Raw genomic sequence first — 21,059 nt, 5'->3', positions numbered from 1 at the left:
AATATTTTTTCTCAAAATCGCAATATATAATATAAATCTTGATAATTTTGAATCAAATAAGGTCTGACCAAAAAGACAATTCTGGGTTAAATTTGCTGATGCAAAATGCCACAGGCTCATTTATTAACAAACAGCTCTACAATATGTGCCACTTTTGGCTTTTTCTCCTGTAAGGGACAGCGTGTGTGAGTGAGTTCTGTACTGTGGCTTGTTTAAGAGAAGGTCCGCAAACCATCTAACTGAGCTTTTCATGCTGTTCTGATAAGTAGTGAAAGCTGCGACTCCTAAAACGAGTATTTTGATACAAAATCATTTCTAAAAATGTATAGATGAATACAGGCGATATTGTAATTTTCTATATCACCAAAATATAAAACTGGTTATATCTTGAATCTCGATATATCGGCCAGCCCTAGTATCCTTTATTAATCACAGCAGTGAAACCGTAGTGAAATTCATCCATTTTCCCCGAGGGTTAGCAGTGGGCTGCCACAGTGTAGCGCCCAGAGTTAGGGTTAAACTTAGGGTTAAACACATTAAACTTCATAAAATAGGCATCATTGAACAAAGTTTGCATAAATATGATGAAAATAAAAATAGAAATACTTTTTAAAAATTTATAGGACTATAAAAACATGGAGCAAATCATGCCAAATAGGGCAAAAAAAATCATTTAAATTGACAAGATATTTTTAAAACATCAGTGACATTAGAGTCTCAAAACATGATATTTTTAAGTTAAATAACATGAACAAATTAAAGATAAGTATGGTAATAGTGCATACATACTATTGTACTATACATAACATATATGATATATTTTTATGCATTTAAACCTTTTTTTAACTGACATACAGTTTGTCAGAAAATGTATGCGTCACCAACAATGAACAGTTGTTGTTTGATGCCGTCTAAGAGGTAACAGTGATATATTATACCCTGCCAACTTAAAATGTTCCTCTGATGGCCCACGGCGTACACACCAAGTTTATCTGACATCTTCATGGGTCAGAGGAATTACTTGGATTGCCTGGAGGTTGTGGTTGCATTAGGTAAATGTGGAGAGTGTGTGCGTGCGCTGTCTGCTGCAGGCAGCTATCGGTGAGCAGCTGGCTCTGCTGACACCAAAGATAAGCAGTGCAAAGCTGTGCGGGATCTGCAGCAAATCAACTACCCTCAGTCTACCCTGGAAAAATAGGCTTTTTTACCGTATTACTCCTGTTTTTTCCTGAAAGAATCCTCTCTGCGATTAGTTGGTAGATATGTCTAATTTGGAAAAAGCATCACGGTCTTACTTGCTTGAACTTGAGTTCAGACACTTCGTTTTTGGTGTTTTCCATCATGTATTTTCACAAATATAAGTAACTTATATCAGGTAAAATGATGTTTTTCCCAAAGAAAGTCACTGTTAAACACTTTAATAGATAAAGATAGAGGTTCTGCTTAAGAAGTAGTAAAGTCATTTTCCTTTGTTCATTACCAAACAATGCAACGTATGATCGTTTTATTTAGCCTATGTCAGTGATATTTAAAAAAAAATACACTCAACTAAGTTTGACAGAAGTTTGCAGCACGTCAGTAAAAAAAAAAATCTGATGGCTGGAGTCTTTGTTTTATAGAAGCAGATTAGGGCCAATTTTGATGGAGAAAATAATTTTGGACAAATCAAGAATAAAGTCGAATGTTTTTTTCCCACAATATTGTATTTCAAGTTCATTTTCCAAATTTCACCTTTAATTCAATTTTTTAAACTTTAGTCTCGACATTTCGACTTTATTCTTGACATTTTGCCTAAATCGTCTTCCGTATTGTCTACTCTGCATAATTGACACAATTTTTTCAATAAACTTAACTCAACTTTTTATGGCAGGTTTATAGAATTAAATAGAATATTATTGTTCTGTTAAACATCCCATAGGCAATAAATTCTATTCACCATGCACTCTTATTGTGTTTTTACCAGTTTTTGAGAGGGAGGATGAAGCTGTGTGTGGAGTGAAAGAATAAGCCAATGTAAAGCGCTTTGAGTGTCCAAAAAAGCGCTGTATAAATCCAATGCATTATTATGCTGATTGCGCACAGAGCCGTTTAGAGAGAAAGTTGCGACTTTTGTGTTGCAAAACGTTTATTTTTCGTGGTACTTCCGGGTCTCTTTTTTTTTTTTTATCTCTCAACGACCTGTGACGGATTATGTGCATGTGTCCAGCTGACGGGCGTGCGTGTGTGTGAGAGATAACCCACGGAGGAGATGGAGGTAGACACACACAGTATTTATAATAAAAATATACTAAATGAGTAAAATAAAAATAAAAACTAAACAATATTTATCCAAAAAGTACACAAAATGACAATAGAAATGCACAAAAATATACAAAAAGGCTTCAAAAACACACAATGACTCCAGAATCACACTACAATGGCAACAAAAAACAATAATTATACAGAAAAACAACAGAAAGATACAAAAATACACATAATGACTCCAAAAAACATACCTTACAGAAAATTACACCAAAAAAGAAAAATATAAAAGTTAGTTAAAAAAAAATAAAAATAGAATTAAACCAGGGAAATTGCACACACTATTTTACTTTGCACCAACAAATTCACCCCTTTATAACACTAGTACAGAGTATGTACACCTCTTTGTACATCCAACCTTCAAACACATACTCATTTGGCCATAATTGACAACTCTACTTAAGCTCCACTATATGAATACATACTGTACATCCAACGGGCACTGTACTAGGTATGATTAAAGCAGCAAAGTGGAGTGTTGATTAGGGACGTGATCAGAAAGCGAACGCATGAGGAGGAGAACGCATGTGATCAGGAGGTGAAAACAAAGTTGAGATGAGTGAAATCATTGTGGTCGCTGCTGGCTAGACGTGTGTGTATTCCGGATCTGTGTGCGTTCGCAGTGTTGTGTTTCTCTTTTTCTTACTTCTCAGAATCTGCCTGTGTGTGTGTGTGTGTGTGTCTCCACTTAACCTGAGGTGTGTGTATCATGAATTATGAATGGGAAGTGAATCAATAGTGCAGTGAATTACAGCCAGACATCCTTTGTGTGTACATGTGTGCACGTGTGCATGTAGAGGAATTGATGTTTGAGCGTGTGTGCATTGCACGCTGGCTCATATTTGTCAGATTGTTTCTTGCACAAAATCACGAGCACACTGAACTTGTGTGTGTGTGTTGTGCGTTAGTTTCTCTTCCAATAAAACAGGGGCTACATGATAAATTGCAACACTCGTAGCAGAGTGGAAAAGGACCTTTGCAGATTTACTATTGCTATTACCGACACACATACACAGGCTCGCCCGGTTTCTCACACGCTCTCTAACATTGGACTGCAGGAAAAAAAAAAGTTGTAATGGTCTGATTCCCTTCCAAGGACAGGTGAGCAAGAGAAGAGAGAGAAGAGTAATCACAGTTAGAGAAAATGACAGGGTGTATCTCGGGATGGAAATAAATGCTCTACAGGGGACTGTGGATAGCGAGAAGCTGGAAAAATGGATGAGATCAGATCAGAGTGGGACCTCCTGTTCTATCCACTATCTCACACTCACTATAGTGGTGCTGTGCAATGGACAGAGGAGTGATTTCAGGATAAAGAAAAAACACAATTTTTCCCTTTTACTGACTTTATGCACATTTATTTTAGTCCTCATGGCAGTAATACATGTTTGCACTGAGAAACTAAAACTCTTTGACTTTCAACACAGTGATGGTGTACTGGGTACTCATCGTGTAGATCAAAACCACATGTTTGGTTGACTGAATTCACAAAATTATATGTCTATATGCAATTATCTTCTTGGATTTGAGGATGGGTTAGGTTCCAGTTCAGCACCCGGCAACTCGGACGTTAATAAGGTAATAGCTCATTTTTATTAGGCCGGGCTGCTGGGCTCTAAAACGCCACTTACTTTGTTGTTGTTGGTGTCCTTTTTCGTCCTCTTGTGTTCCTCTTAAAATCACTACTCCTCTGTTATTCGTTAACAAATCGGGCTGAAATTTGGTAGGTATAATCTATACCTTCCTACGCATCAACGCATCAACATAACATGCTCTGTTAAAAGCATGTTACTGCAGTGCTTCTCTCTCTCTATGTGCACACACCAGATTCTAGCAGCAGCAACAACACAGTGTCACTTACAGCAACCAAAGAGAGGCTGCTGTGCGCACACACAAACAACACATGCACTACAGAGTTCGAGTGTAACAATTACAAATCAAACATAATGTATATCAAGCTGCAGTAATTACCTTTCAAGCAGAAAAATCACCAATTCCATCTTCTCCTCCTCCAGAACATACACTGTAAAAAAGACGGCACTGTGAGCAACAGCTGTCAGACAGTCCATCAAACACAATCCTGGCTCTGATTGGTTCTTTTTGCTCGATCGCAGTGCATTCTGGCAATCTTCCAAAGGCTGCAGGAGCAGCAGGGGGGGCTCAATGAGCCTGTTTTTTTTTACACTAACTACTAGTTTCATGTAAAGCTGTCCTTTCATAGTGACAGCTTTAGCAAATATGACAAAAAGTCACTTTTATAAGAGTTTCAGACTGCACCTTTAATCATCCTTTGTAAATGATGCACTCATTGATTGGGCTCCTGTTACTTGAAGCTTTTTTGGCAACATTAAGAGCCAGGAATAAATGCACTGTACTTAATTTCACACATGAAATATAAGAATATAAAATCAATGACTAGAGTTTTATATGACACTCGTGAAATGTGGACACATTCAGATATAATATATAGTAAAGGAAGCTTTTGATTTTACAAACGCCATAAATCTTTTTTTATCGGGTTCAGTGTATAAGATAAATCCGACCATATGCACATTATTCCCATATTGTTGTAGTGTTGACTTTTTCCAACTTGTGCTGGCTTTACATGGCTAGCGGTGTTTGAACACTTCCCAGAAGAGCCCTGGGAAATGGCACACGGTCAAAACAACCAAGGTGATCTTTTAATTGAGTCGTATCATATAGTTCACCAACAGCAGCCTCCGCACTCATCAGATCTGTGTCTGCTTTTCTCCAAATAGCAGCAGCAGCAGCAGCAACGGTGAGGGCGCTTCCTGTAATAGAAGTCAGATGCTTGTTAGGAGCAGTGAGCTTAAATGACTGTTGACCCTTCCTGGAGGCAACCAACAGTGTACGTTTCGCCTGTAGATCACCACGGCTCAATGTGTCACTGCTTGGAGGAGAGGAATCCTCTGATTGGCTCACACAGGCTTAGTCTGTTTTAATGAAAGGAACATCTGTACCGTAAATCTTTTGCTTAAAAACATCCTGTAATTACACCTGAGAATCAAAAAGGCGACGGAAACAAATATTACAAAATGCTAGGGCTGCAACTTGAGACTGTATTAATAAGCAATTAGCCAACACCATTAGTCGGCTAGTCTCAATGATTGCAATAAACCTTAACCGACTCTTCAATAATCGTGTTAGTGTTTATAGAAAAATGTATGAAAATATGTAGTGATACAGAATTAAAATAGAAATTGATGCATAGTCACGTACGTATTAAAATTAATTGGAACTTTTAGACTAATAATCTCTGGCCACTTGTTTCAAGTCTCTAAAAATGTCCAATGATCCTGAGGGTTGGCAGTTTGATACCCACGTTGTTCTTAATATTGTGAATGTATAAATTATTTGTGATTCTATCAATGACCCATTGTGAAGTATTAAGCCTGCATTTGCTTTAAGTGTGTAAGGGTTTGCTCTTGGGATCATGAAAATAAGGTCTGAATTTCGAATCTGATGATGAAAAGAACTAGCTCATTTGTTGTTTGACTTTTTGAAAAATATTTTACTGTAGTTAAGCAGGTAGAGTATTTATTTTAGCCTGAGAAAAGTAAGAATAATAGATGAAAACAGAAACGATTGAATCCAAGGGTCAGGTAAAGTGCAGCTACTGTGATTTCAAGCTACTCAAAGAACTTTCAATTCGCCACACCAGCACTTCAACCTGAGAAATAAAAGCTCAACATCCTTGAGTGTTGCCACAGTTTCAGTAAAAGCCGTCTCTAGTTCACATAATGTTCTTTTCTTCTTTGGAGTTAGTGTTTGATCGAACGTGTATCATAGCCTCAACTGTGTTTGTAAAGTGTGGTTTCATGCCGTGGTAATGCAGCAATACATTTGGTATCTAAGCCTTCAATGGGGAGTTACTCAACTTAATCCACCTATTGATAACACCACTATGTCAAAATGACAAGCATTACATTTTGCAAATGAGTGAACTAAGGAGGCATACACACCGACGGTTACTTGAGCAGTTAAAACACTAAGAATTGTTTGCTCGGATTATCCCCCTCGTTTGGGCGATGTGAACACGCAAACAAAGTCTCGGAGCATTTCTAATCAAAGCCCAGAGCAATTATCTCAGTTTTTCTACTGAGCGAAGTCTCTACTCAAGTAACAGAGCCCTCAAGGTGTTAGCTCATGTAACTGCACCAGAGGCCGTTTGAAGCGGATCAGAAGTTGCGCTCTGAACGCAATATGAGCCAAACCAAGGTGATAAACTTATCATCTGCCCAATGGCCATTCAAACCAAGTCCGGGACTAAACGGGTGTGAATGCACCGTAAGAAACAAGAAACCCAGTTAATATAACTCCAAACCACTACACACTAACCACCGATGCTGATTATTGGTAAACAAAATCCATCCTCCTTTCTTTGCACAGGGGAGATTTCATTGTATTCCTGACATACATGCACGAAAGTCTCAGAGTGCTTGGCCTCCCAGTGTGCTTGCTCACCAGGGTTCTGCACAGTGGTGGAAACATTAATGGTCTCAAACCGGCACCGTCTCTTGCTCAATGGGTTCCAAAACACTTTCAATCTCTCCCTGCTTTTCTCCAACTTTCACACTTCTTCGTTAAGTTGGAGTTCAACTCTAACTTCCCCAAAAGCACCTGAGCCTGTAGTTCCCCTGCCGTGGTTTAGTGTCACCCTGGTTCTTTGGTTAGGCAGCTAAAATTTCCAAAACCTCCATCACTCCAAACATTAAATCAATGCATAAAAACAGACATTGGCCAGGCTTCGTCAATCTTTCTTTAGCATGTCTAGCTTTTCCAGAGAATCCTGCCTCGAAAATGGATTTTTACATTTGTCTGAGAACAAATCACCCCCTCCACATTCTTTAGTGATTGTGTACAGATCACTGCAGGCAAGTCTTTCTGGTAAAAACAGCACTGATATGTATTGCTCAGACCTTCCGTTCAGGTAAAAGTAAAATGGTGACGTGAAAAACAGATGTGCCACATACTTGGGAAAGTAATGAAATAAAACATGTACGGTTGCTGGCGATATGCACCTGTTCAAGTTGGTTGCAACACGCCAATAACCAAGAAAGACGAAGAAAATGGTGACGTTATCGAGGACTAGCTAAATATGAAATCTGATTGGCTATAGAAACACTTCTATTTCTAATGATAGTTTAAAGCTTATATCCGGAGTTTCTGAGAAACGTCTCGATGTCTCACCCTAAACAGCCTCACTTCCTCCTACTGCCTCTGCCAATCTACCAGAAGCCACGCCTTTACCTTTCTGCACGCGCATCGCGGAACATAACAAGGTCGCATCGGTTCGCATTGATATAGGTCTATGGGTCAGGTAAGAGCCAAAACCATACTTACCTGTTTGCTGTTGTGTCTTGTTTTTGTGCACAGTTCCGCATTCACTTTGACAGTATCCGCTACAGGAAGTCAAAGCCTATTGGCTGGGTGATCATGGCGCTAGTTTTCGTTTGTATAGGGGTCTATAGGACGAAGGCGGGACTTATATATATTGATGTATATGAATAACCACCGGCAGTAGACATAGTAAAATACTAGTTAGGTATTTTTTCGCATTTCTCAGAAACTCTGAATATCACCTTTAAGGTACATCCATCCACACTATGATTCTAAATGTTAAATTGACACACAGAAGTTTTTTTTCCAATTAGATTTCAGCCCCTAACATTAACATATTTTACATGCACTGGAAGCACTGCAGCCAAGATAAACTCTCCCAATTGAATAGAATAGATAATTGGGAATAAATTCACACAGTTTTAATCAACAGATACTATAAACTAGGTTGTAATTGTAGTTCCGTTATTTTGAATGTGTTTAGGCAGGCAGAACAGGCCTCGCTGGCTCTTACCGCCCACCACTGGTTTAATGATGATCTACTGTCATTTTTAGTTGGTCTGCAGATGGTTTCGTGAACACTTTGAGTACATCACTTTCTCTGCCTGAGAAATGAGTGACAGTTTAATTAACGCAATGCATAGTTCAAGAGCAGTGCTTAATAATGTATGTATTTGAAGAGCCTAGTATTTCGTCAGTCCATCATCTGCTATATCTGCTTGTAATCGTCAGGCTCGCGAGGCACTGGATACTCGACCACACGAGTCAGGGCAGAGGGTGTAGCTCACACTTGTGCGTTCAGTGTTCAGTGGATGTAAAAGATATTGTGCGTACACCTGTTCTCAGAATGGAAATCCAACCCTTTTACATAAGCTTTTTTATTTAACTTGTCATGTTCATTAACAGGGTTGATTCAAATCAACAGGCCTTGGCTTCAGGTCCTGTGAGATCTGCTTTCCCGAGATACTTAATGGAAGCATTAGCTATGTACTTCACAGTTCTTCTGGTACTTAAAACATTTTGTGAAGCATCGCCTTGATTCACTATCCCATGAAAGATGAGGTAAAAACCTGCACATCAAAGCTGTTGTCTTTGATAGTTGGCGAAAATCCCAAGGGAGTGCAATACTGGGAGTGAATATGAATTGTGGTTCTCATAAGCAAAGTTATTGGCTCTTTCTACTGTTATGCAGCTTTTAAGTGATATTTGCTTGCCTTTACAGTATTGGTGATATTGTTGTTGATACCTCACCAAGCTTTTCATGTTTTTAATTATTATTTCGCTTTATAACTTTGCTGCTGCCATCTTCTTGGCCAGGTCTCCCATTAAAAAGAGATCCTTGATCGCAATGGGACCAACTAAATTAAGGCCAATGAATAAATAATTATATAAATAAATGGAGCTGTGCTAGATTTACTGCAGTGCTGAATTTACTCATCTCACAATTTATTCAGACAACTAGGAACTCTCAGGAGACCCTAAATATGTAAATGCAGCTTATTTAGTTACACAGCTGAAGGTCACATTTAACTGGGAGGCCCTCAACGAAGAAAGATACATTTTAAAATGTTTTCCCTTTGGTGGAATGGACAACACCAAAATATTTGTATTGGGTTTGTTTTGGGTGGGAACTTACAATTGAGTGGAAAGAAATGTCATGATTAATGTATTTTTTGTATATATATTTGATTTTAAGTAGAGTAGATTTGATGGGTTGCATTGCTGCTACTCACTAAACTAGATTGATTTCAGCCATGCTGGGCCAATGTTTGCGTACATATTGTTACGAAGCAAGTGTAAGTTTTACTGGGATACTGTAACACTAATGTTTTTATATATGGTTCGACTTTGATCATTGGTGTTTCAAAGCTGGCCATAAAAATTGGTGTACATGTCTTTATGTGTATCTTGTTTTGTTTTTGTTTTGTTTTTTTAATACAGTTTAGCATACTTCAATTTATTTAGCTTGGTTCATTTGTACTTATCTACCATGAGAATACCTATTTTTATTTAACAAGTGAAAACCTAAATTTAAGTATTTGCAATTTGCAGTTCCATGTTCTCAAATTGTATATAACGATGAAAAAAGGAGCGAGACTGTAATGTGAGCAGGTTGCTTTACAGCTTTCATAGTAATTTAGTTAAACATGCTTTATTGTTTTGTGGAATTTGTCTTTTTGAATGGTTCCTTCTTGGCTCTGGCAAATGTGCGGTGTTTGCGCTGTTTGAGGCGGTCGTTGAAACCTCAAATGTGCATGGAAGATACATTCGAGAGTCCTATTTGAATATTTCTAAGATCAGGTATTTAAAAAGGTATTTCTTCTGATGGCTCATCAGTTCATTAGTCAGAAGCATTGTATGTGTGTGTGTGTAATCGGGTCTCATCCAGATCTCATGGAGCAGGCAGTCCCATGTTAAGTCAACTCACTTTGCCTAATGGTCCCAGAGGACACGCACCGAGAGACGTGACAGATGGGAGTCTCAGCAGTCATTGATGGAGAGATGGAGACACGAGTGCATTCACTTTATGTCCCGACGGGGGCCCCCCAACACACACACACTGTCCCTACCCCTGTGGAGTTATAATTATTATGGACTGTCTTTGTAGATCTTGTACATGACCATATGTGTGTCTGCTTGCTGGCACACAAGGATATTTTTGCTGCTATTCGCTTTTGCTAAAACAAAGAAGTTATGTTATGTTGTATTAGGGACACCTAAACAACACAGTGTAACTCCAAGCCACTCAACACTTCTGGGAAATTAACCTGTCCAGTTAGGAAGCAACTCTGACTGTGAATCAATTCCACCTGCTGTTGTGCAAATGGAACAGAGAACAGTAGAAAAGAGAGGGAATTAGCAACACAACACAACCCCTATATAGGAACAGTTCTGCAGGTGGTGACCCAAGACTGTTTTTTTTTTTTTTTGGTCACTTTTGCATTTTGCCATTGCCCTCACAACTAGAGGTAGCATGAGGTGGTGTTGATTTATTTTTGAGATTCTAAGACCATTTCATATCTTCCAACCTATACCGTACAGTACATTTTCTTCTTTTGGACATGGGTAGATTGTTGTGATCATGGTATTGGCATGTTTGGGTGTGTTTCTCCTGGTACGGCGTTCCATTCTGGCTGTCCCTTCCTCTTCTAGCCGACGAGTTCCCTCATTGCACTGCGGCCTCCAGTAGCCACGGTCAGCAGCAGTGGTCTCGAGATCCTCAGACCAGATGTTACATTTCTTCATTGAAGTCTTCAGTAGGTCTTTGTAGCCTTTCATCGGTCCCCCTGCCAGGCGCTGCCCACAGTGTAGTTGGTAAATGCGACATGGTGGATACAACCGAGCAGGCTTCTTGAATTTTCTCCTGCTTTTTACGAGTGAAATATCAGTTATCTTCAGAGAGATGGTAAGCGTTAGGAATGATCAGATAATATCCATAAGTTCCTGTTGTGGTATGTCACGAATCTTGAAACACTTTCTAAGACTGCTCGTAATCCCAATCTTGGAAAGAAAGTGTTGACCGTAAGAACCACAGACATGGTTAGCATCAGCGGGTTGTGCACAAACATTTGGCTTTCAGCCTCAGTTCTAGCATTCATTCAGTTGCTTTTCTCCTTCACTTAAGGCTTTGGTGTTTGCTGCATCTTGTTCTCCAATCGGATCAATCGCTGACAAGTGTCTCCATTGAGTCAGTTGGAAGGCAGAGAGCTAGCACTTGTATTTACTATTAAAGCCAAGTAATAAACTCATTCCTAAGGTACATTCAATACATACATCTTATATTAATTATTTGTAAATAGGACTAAACAAGAATTTTGTTACAGAACTGTTTGAGTACATGTATATATCCCTTCTCTTGTCCAGCAGTGTACGTGGCGGGCGGAATCTGCTACTACTTTGTTTCTGGCCGCCTTCTACTCTTAAACATGTTCATAAATGATTATTTACTCCTTTAGCACCAAAGAATATCTGTAATATTACGTGAATATCTGTAAAAGTCAAGTTTTTCTATTAGCTCTGTCTGCTAGCATAGCATCTCTTCACTGCAAGAATTTCTGCATGCCAACCGACCACTGGGTTACCAGCGTCCTCTGCTGGTCCAAACAAATATCTGACGTAAATCAGTGCAATGACTTTTTTTTTTTTTAAGTCCAATTGTTAGGGCACAAAATACATTTTCAGTTGCACTTTTAAAAACAAAAATAACTATTATGTAGTTTTGCATTGTTTACTATAGAACCAGAATTTAAATTAATAGGCTTCTTCTTCATTTGTATTATTCCTTTATTTATTTCATTCAAAATTTATTTTTAGTTAAATTGCATTGTTTTGAATAGTTTATCAAGGGATTATTATGACAATGAAAAATAAAAGGAAAAAATACAGTATTTTCTCGTTTTTTTCCCAAAAAAAATAAAGGAATATTTTTCAGTCATCATTTGACTACAGTCCCATTTTGTAGAATAAATCCTGAGAGAATCGTATTGTGAACCCAGTATCGTGAATCGTATCGGAGTTGAGTGAATCGTTTCATCCCTATTTGTTTTGTAGGTCTCAGTCAAGGTTTACCAAAAAATGATCCTAAGACTCCCTTTTTCTATCATTCCTTAAAATCACCTGTTACATAAGTCACTTGAGGGTATTGGATTTTTTACATGGCTGTAAGCAAAGTGAAAGTATGTTGGTTGTGACTTACGATGCTGAACAAGTGCTAAGAAGAACACAGCCTGTGATTTATCATTTAGCAACTAAAAAAACACAAAGCTGCCTTGTGTTTTGGGATTTAGGCAAAATATAAAATGTGCATTTTCTACTGACAAGACACCATACTCCTCTGCACAGCAGTTTGCCTTCATTTTTAAAAGATCTCCTAAACAGACAGAGCACATCCACCTACCTTCCTCTGGCAATGAACAGCAAAACAGCATTTTCTGCCAGAAGCCCCCCAGCCGCCTCTCTCGCTCCAGAGGAGGGGAAATAAAGTGTGATATAGTCAAAAGTAAAAAGAAGTCGATGGGGGGGATGCTATAAAAGAGAAAAATGTAAACATTATAAAAGAGGCTGGAATGTAGAGATGAGAAGAGACTCTGGTGAGCGCACATGGGTATAAATGAAAAAGAGAGGGTGCAGAGTGATTTATTTTATTCTAAAAAGTGTTGCCACCTCCAGGCTTTGCCTTTTTGATGAAACTTCTCCTCTTGCTTTTGCGCTGAGCATGGATGGTGTTATCCTCCTATAATTTAGTTTGAGGGTTTGAGAGTTGATGATTGGGTGACAAAGCACTATTCACTTTCACTCTGAGCTGAGGGGTGCAGATCATTGTACAGACAAAGGCTGTGTTTGAAATGGCACACTAACGTACTATTAAGTCTGACGTCAAAATGAATAGGAAGTGCGTTCACATTAGATAGTATGGAAAGATTGAGTATGCGAGAAATACCCGGATGTATTATATCGGGACATTTTTGAAGTATGCACAGTGGGCACATTAGTCATACTCAACCGTCCCATGATGAATTGCGAGTGGAATGGAAAATCGTCCTGGGACCGGCTTCAAGCTAAAAGTCAAACATCCCAGTTTCAAAACAAAAGCATCCCTTCTTGTCTTGCACTACTTTTAATGCTTTTGTAAATATGGCTCTTGTTTTGAAGCTAACCGGAAGTTTTGTCAGGAGCACAATGGAGGGTCTCCAAAAATCTTCCAAATGTTGACATGAAATGTGTTTCCACAGGCTTTATGGCTCAAATTACCACATGTTGATATTCTACATGGTCACTTTGTCACTTAAAATGTGCTTGAGGTTTTTGTTGTTGTTGGTTTGAAATGCGTCTTGGGAAACTTAACTTAACATTTAAAATATACTTCAGTGTGTAGTGTGTAGTACGTTAATATGCAATTTCGAACACAGCCAACGACTACTGAAGAGCAAATTTGTACAGTCAAAAAATGCCAACCAATAAACATGAAGCAGCGTATTTATCCTGCTTATCCCGATTCCATTTGGCCACAGTTTTTCTTTTTACTGTACAAATATGCCATCTTATCAGCTGTTCCACTAATTACTCATTTGGAATCATATTTACATTATTGGGATTAATGAGACAACTTGTGTGGAAAGTGTTTCGTAATTGTAGAGACGTCTGTGTTTGGGGTCTTGTTTAGTAATTCAAGTCAACAGATTCTCAAGATATTTTGGTCTACTCATGGGGTTTCCATTGTGGTTTAATGCTGTTGTAATCAATATCTCATATGCTTATTTCAGTCATTGTTTGCGTGCCTGTGTGCGTTCTCTCCACCGCAGCAGAGCCTTTAGGCTGCTTTCTTCAGTTTTGTGTCTGGAGACATTCGATCTGTACCTGAGTTAAAAAAAAAAAAAAAAAAAAGGAGTTTGTGTGTTTCTAAGACTGTGTGTGTGTCTACAAAGACCTTTTATATGAATAAAATACCGGATGTTCTCTCACACGATGCCTCTCCTCTGACATGTTGCATTTGTTTACCTGGATCTTCAGTGAGATAGACTCCCTTTCCCTGCTGGCTCAGCCTGATTCATGTGCTCAGTGTTTTTCAAGTGCATTCTGAGGGTTTTGTGCAACTCGGAAATGTGCATTTGTGTACTTTTATGATGATATCTGTCACTTGCTCGCTCTGGAGCTGTACCTGTTTATCTAGCGTGTTGGATAAAAGCTGTAAAAATGTCTTAAATGTCAGTTTGTTAATGGAAATTGTGTCTCAGATCCAATTTGAGGAACTTTCTGGAATCACCAATCACTATTTGCTGGAATTGACTGTGTTTAACCAACATGCCACCTTTTATATTTATATTCTTTGTACCTGAATTTAATGAATCCCTTTGGAGAGGAATGGTCTGCACCAAGTACGAAATCACAACTTAAACATACATTTAAGCAGGAAAATGAAGTCCCCTTCTAGCCTATTACAACAGATCTTTTAGGATTTAGTAAATGGGCCACATTTTTGCAGAAAGACCCAGGAGCCATGTCTGGCCCAACTTTGTCTTTTTTATTGTTACAATGTCTTGGCTCGGATGAAAGTAACCAATTATCTGGCAAGCCTTTTAATAACCAGTCATGTTTCAAATGCAACTTGGGGACTAAAACAACGCTCGCAGGAGCACATTTTACCCGCTGTTTGACAGCTTTTGTCTCTAAAGCCAAACATTCTGTAGCATTTATTTGCCTTCAGGCATTTTCTTATTAATTTACAATCACTGCATGAGTCACCGCCTCATTTGTTCTTGGTTCTTACACAAGCATCACATGATAAAAGATGAGACTCATTAAATCGATAATTTAATTTCCTTTTTGTCACCTTTACAGTCTCTACAATGAAGTGGTTATTCTTCTCAGTTGTGGTGCAAAATCTCACTTGCGAGGGTGTTAATTAGTGGATTAAATTAAAACTTCATCCATATCATAATATTCTCAAGGTCTTTGGGGTGAAGTTATCTTTCAATATTTGAAATAGAATTCCACCGTTGCTTAATACTCTGTTTTTCGGATTATCATAGTGGACTCCTTAATGCAAATCATCTTTCTACCAGGAATATTTCACTTCACATTCTGTTACAACAACCATTTAAGTGAAGAGTTAGTCAGTATTTACATGCATTTTTGGTTTATATTATGATGTGTTCTGTATATATTTAAATTATGTCTATTAAAAAGTAATATGCTTTATTGTAATTACATAAGGTGAAATATCTTTATTCTACCAAGCAATGTTGATATTTAACCAATCCCCCGAAATAACCAATAAAGCAGGGGTCACCAACACAGCATAAGGTACGGTAAAACTCTGTCGGAATAAAAAGTTAATCCGTATAAAAGTGCATGGTCTAAAATATTAGAAAACAGTATTTAATTTTCCATATATAAAGTTTTAGTATTAAATTACCATTTTTAAATGTTTATTTTCTCTGAAACATTGCGACAAATGTTTTTAAGTTTTGCAGATTTGGTGAATGGTCAGTGGTATGTTCAATATAATATGATAAATATAATTTTTTTTTGTAGTTAATTAGAAAAAACAAAGTGTTACATATTGAAACTTAAACATGTCCTATCTTTTTAAGTTAACACTAGCCTTCCTTATTATTTTACCCTCTAATTAAAGTGAAACCGTGAAAATGTAGTATTTATGAAGTGCAGTAAGTACAGTAAAGTAGCTCACAGTTTTAGAAAGGTTGGTGACCCCTGCTATAAAGTATTGAAAAACTGAAATGCACATTCTTGACTTACATTTTCTACATGTTTTGTGTCTGTTTTCCAGAATATTCCCGCGCTGCCTTGTGGTAAAGCTCTCTACTCTTACGAAGGCAAGGAACCAGGTGATCTCCAGTTTTCCAAGGGCGACATCATCATCCTCCGACGCAAGGTGGATGACAATTGGTACCATGGAGAGCTCAACGGTTGCCATGGTTTCTTACCCGCCAGTTACATCCAGCTGCTGCGTCCCCTGAGCCAAACGCCACCCCAGGGGAAAGCACTGTACGACTTTGAGGTCAAAGACAAGGACCAGGATAAAGACTGTCTGGCTTTCAGCAAGGTAAAGCACACAATAGCACACATTCTAGACATGGAAACCCTGGAGTCCACAGTTCATTTGGGGAAACAATGTGTGAAACACAAGGGGTTATTGAATGAATCAGTAGAGACGTGTCATGGATTGATGTTGGCTGAAGGCCCTACGCGCAGTAACAGTTATTGGCTTAAGATCGGTACAGTATGCTCAAATTTCACCAAATCTTTTGAGATCTTGTGCCAGAAGTGGTGCCAGAGCATAGACCAGTTAATTCTGTGCTTTTCTGTTTGTTTTCTACAATCAGAAGCTCTACAAATCTTGTTTGGTAAAGTCTGCAGCAAACAAATATAATATCTATAACACGTGTCAAACTCAAGGCCCGGGGGCCCTTTAGAGCAGAGATGGGCCACTTTTATCACTGCGGGGGCACAAAAATGTGATAGTGTGGCTCTCAGATCACATACAATCAACATTCATGTCATCATTTACTGTATAATCATGATCAATCTGAGCATTAATACAGGAAAGAAGAAAGGGTTTGTGTAGTTTTGATGTTCTGTGTTTTTGTTGTTGTTTTCTTAGTTTTTCTTAGTCATTTTTGGATATTTCTTTCATCTATTTTCAGAAATTTTGTGTGTTTTTTAGTTATTTTGCATATTTTTGTTTAGTATAATTTTCTGTCATTCTGTATATTATTGTTGTTTTGTAATTCATTAGTCGATATTTGTTTTATAGTTATTTTTGTCTATCTTTTCTATATTATTTATTTGTAGTCATCTTGTGCGTTTATTGGAGTAATTGAGTGCATTTTTGTTGTCCTTTTTGTGTATTTTCCTGTAAATGTGTATGTTTTCATAGTCATTTTGTGTATTTTAGTGTTTTTGTTGGTTTTTGTGTGTTTTTCTTTGTCATTTTGTGTTTTAAGAACCACACAAGGCTCATACATATTTTAGCATTTATTTATACAAAGGATTTAACTAGAGCACAATAATAATTGAATTATTTCCCTACCTAAAATTTGGGGCCCACTTAAGATAAACTGCTCCGTATTTGGCCCCTGAACTCAAATGGGTTTGACAAATAAGTAAATGGTGTCAACAAAGCTTGCATCACGTCCAGGCCATAATGCAAAGTAATTTCAGTTCAGGGGCCAAATTCAGATGAATTTAATCTCAGGTGGGCCCCAGGGGTTGGGAATCAATTTCAACATTAGTGCTACTTTGCATTGCCATGTATAAATTCTATAAAAGTATGTTGTATATTAGGTTTCGACAATATTCAAGCAATAGGTGACAGGTAGTGAATATTTATTTAATTTGGGGGAAATCTTGTCAAATAATTTGAGGATTGAGCAGAGTTTTGGAAAATAATGGTTTATTTTTTACAATTTAAGTAGAAATGACTTCCATGGTGTTCTACAAGCATAGGAAAACTGCCAACCCCTGCAAATATTGTAGAGTTTTATGGAATTTCTGATCAATTCAATGAAACTCCACTTGAATAATTGTAAAGTTCAACTTCCAAATAAAATTGTTGAAATGTTTTGGGTTTTTTGGGTGTAATATTTTTGCATGGATGCCAGTATTTATGTTTGTATATGTTATGATTTAAAATAACTCCCAATTTCTGCTTATTTTCAATAAAAAAATTTGCATTCAAAGTTAACATTTTTTGAATATTGCTGAAATTCTCGAGCATAAGTTCATGTGGAAATTTGCCAGATATTTCACGCCCCTTTGCAACCATGCTGACATATCCACAACTAAATTATTTGGTCATATGCACTGTTTTCTCGGCCATTTTTACTTTTTCCTGCGGGCCGATGTGGATGTTTTATAGGGCCATATTTGGTCCCCGTGCCTCGAGTTTGACACATACGCCATAATGGCTCAGAATAGTACTTTTAAGGTGTTTTTTTTTAATGAAAATACCATTCTGGTATTGATTCTCCTTCTGTGCTTAGTAACTCCAAGGTATTTATTTTGTGAACTGCTCAAGCTTAAAATCACAGGAAATCTTAGTCTGCGGTCGGTGCAGAAACATGGACAATGTTTGATGTTGTGAACAGGTAATTAAAAGAAAAATCCAAAGTATTTGGAGTTTATCCCCTCTTGCTAAGTCCTGGTTTGATTGTTTTATAGATTTTCGTCTTATACACAAATGTTTTGGTTGTCTGTCTCCTACGATGAATTAAACCTTTAAACTGGATGATTTAGCAGAGTTGCACGCCTGGATTGTTACAAGGTACTTCAACAGTGGAGATGGAAAAAAAATTATTATTAAAATCTTTGGTTTTAAAGTCTTTCCATGAAAGAAGATATTTTGGCGTTTAATATTCCCAGAACTGGATTTCAAAGGTTTGGTCCATATTTATGTGATAATGATTATTAACATACTTGGTATGTGCATTTATCTGGGTTGCAGAAACGTTGCGAATGAGAACAATTTAGGAATTCAAATCAAATTAATATTTTATTTTTTCCACATTTCGAGTCTGATTTATTCAGCTAACAATCTCAAAGATCATCATCACGCAGAAGGTAGTCAAGTGAGAAAGCTTGACTTGTCAAAATGATTGCTGCAAACGTGAAAGTGGAGAGATGAAGTGCTTCACGGGTCTATGTGAGTGTGGCTTTGGTATAAATGGTCATTTGTATTCCTCGTGCTCTTGGCTTCCTCAGAGCTTATCATTTTGTTTCTGCTGTTACACAGGCTCATTTGTGCCAGGAGTGAGCTCTCCACACTTTCTGTGTGCCGCTGCTCTCTACGTGCGTCTGCAGAAAGATGATTGAATTACACTGAGCGTGTTGTTTTTTGATTTCTTTTTTCCGGTGCAGACGTCTGCGGTCTTATCAGAGTGATGTAAAAATAGATAGCTCTCTGAACAAACAGCAAACACACATTATTTGTCATTGTGCATTAGGACTAAATGAATCAACACGTTAACAACCGATGATTTTTGCAAAGCTAAAATGTACAATAGTGTGTGCGTTTTCATGCAGAACGTGTGTGTGTGTGTGTGTGTGTGTGTGTGTGTGTGTGTGTGTGTGTGTGTGTGTGTGTGTGTGTGTGTGTGTGTGTGTGTGTGTGTGTGTGTGTGTGTGTGTGTGTGTGTGTGTGTGTGTGTGTGTGTGTGTGTGATATTGTTTTCACAGTGTGAGAGGTAATTACTCAGTATGAATAATACATAGTCATTTACTGGCATTATCACTGGCATCCCATAATGATCTTAGCGTAACCTTAATAGGAGTGCAGCAGAGGGGGAAAGAAAATGTATGATGATAAAATCTTAGTGTGCGAGCGAGTGTGTTAATTTTGAGAGCAAATTTTGATTTCGTTTTAGTCATAGTCTTTGACTAAAATGCAACTTTATTTTATTTAACTTAGTCTTCAGGACTATTTCAGTTATAGTCTATAGTCAGCTAAATCTGGTGTTCTCAACGTTGAGGTCGGGACCCCATTTGGAGTCGCGAGACACTGGGAGGGGGTCGCCAGATGCCTTGAAGAAACAAAGAATATTTTCTTTACAATTTGAGCCCATTTATGCTTATTTTTACCCTTTTTCTGCAACTACACTAAACTTGCCATATTTTAACCTATTTTCATCACATTTTCTTCTTTTTAATTTTTTTTGTGCTTTTGTTGCATTTTTGCTACATTACTCCCATTTCTGCATCAAATTTCAATGCCCTTTCTGCACATTTTTCCCACTTTCAGGACATTTTCCAGCACTTATAAACCCTTTCCACCACTTTTCCCATCTAATGTTGCATATGTTGACCCATTATTGTCACTTTTAACTTCTTTTCACCATATTTCATGCTTATTTTTGCCAATTTAACCACATTCACGTTCGTTATGTCAATTATTTTGTCATGTCTAATGTTGGCACTTTGAACCATTTTTACCACTTTTTCGGTCCGTTTTTGGCCACTCTAATTTGCAACTTTTAAGCAATTGCTGTGGCTTTTAAAATGCCATTTCACCACTTTTTCCACCATTATTGGTCACGTTTGACCCATTTTATTTCTGATTAAAACAAGGATTTGCATATTTAAGAAACGTCCTGCATAACAGTGGATATTATTCGGATAAACAAATAAATGTGGTTATCACAGATTCATAGAACAATGGACCATCGTTTTGCTGACTTTATGTATGGGAACTAAATGACGTTAAGATTTGTCACCTAAATCGGTTATAGATATGGTAGACTAAAATACAGGAGAAGAGTTTATACATTTTTTAAAGTTTTGATTATTTATCAGCCTGATAGGGGACGGTATTAATGATTATAAATACACAGACAGATTTGATGTGATCAATGTGTATGATCATATGAGTTGCGATTGGATTTCATCCCAATTATTTCGTTTCTATTAGTTGAGGACAATAACATATTTTAATATAAATTTTGTCAACCAAAAAAAAAAAAAAAAATTAGTCAATGAAAAAATTTAGTTGATGAAAGTGTGTGTGTGTGCGTGTGCGTGTGCGTGTGTGTGTGTGAACTATTGGATAATTGTCATTTGTCATATGCATTCATTGGTTAGTTGCATGAAACAAGCAAATATTATATATATATATATATATATCAATGTGCATGTGCATCAAGTTTCAATGTTTTACTGTTTTTTAATTGCTAATATATTGTGGGTGCAAAATTTAACATTTAAATCAGATGTACCGGAAAGTGTTGAGAAGAAATTTCAAGTTTATTAGTTCTATAGTTTTTATTTATTTGCAACTTGAATATTAGAAAACAAAAATAGGTGCCTTTTGGCTATGAGTGCTAACCACCACACCACTACTATAATGTAACAAACGTGCTCTTGAATGGTGCAGGAAATTGGAG

At 37.5% G+C, this 21,059-nt stretch overlaps 1 protein-coding gene across 4 annotated transcripts in view; it reads left to right on the top strand.

The window, feature by feature from the left end:
- Positions 1–21,059, top strand: part of LOC114454873 (E3 ubiquitin-protein ligase SH3RF3-like) — a 120,634-nt gene that overhangs the window by 60,850 nt on the left and 38,725 nt on the right. For all 4 annotated transcript variants that reach the window (XM_028435718.1, XM_028435720.1, XM_028435719.1 and 1 more), the window contains one exon: positions 15,953–16,228. In XM_028435718.1, coding sequence (XP_028291519.1) covers positions 15,953–16,228 — 276 coding nt within the window. The remainder of the gene's footprint in view (positions 1–15,952; positions 16,229–21,059) is intronic.

This window comes from Gouania willdenowi, chromosome 21 (assembly GCF_900634775.1).
Source record: "Gouania willdenowi chromosome 21, fGouWil2.1, whole genome shotgun sequence".
NCBI classification, from domain to species: domain Eukaryota; kingdom Metazoa; phylum Chordata; class Actinopteri; order Blenniiformes; family Gobiesocidae; genus Gouania; species Gouania willdenowi.
The sequence above is the reverse complement of the archived record's forward strand: the minus strand, read 5'-3'. Positions and strand labels throughout refer to the sequence as shown.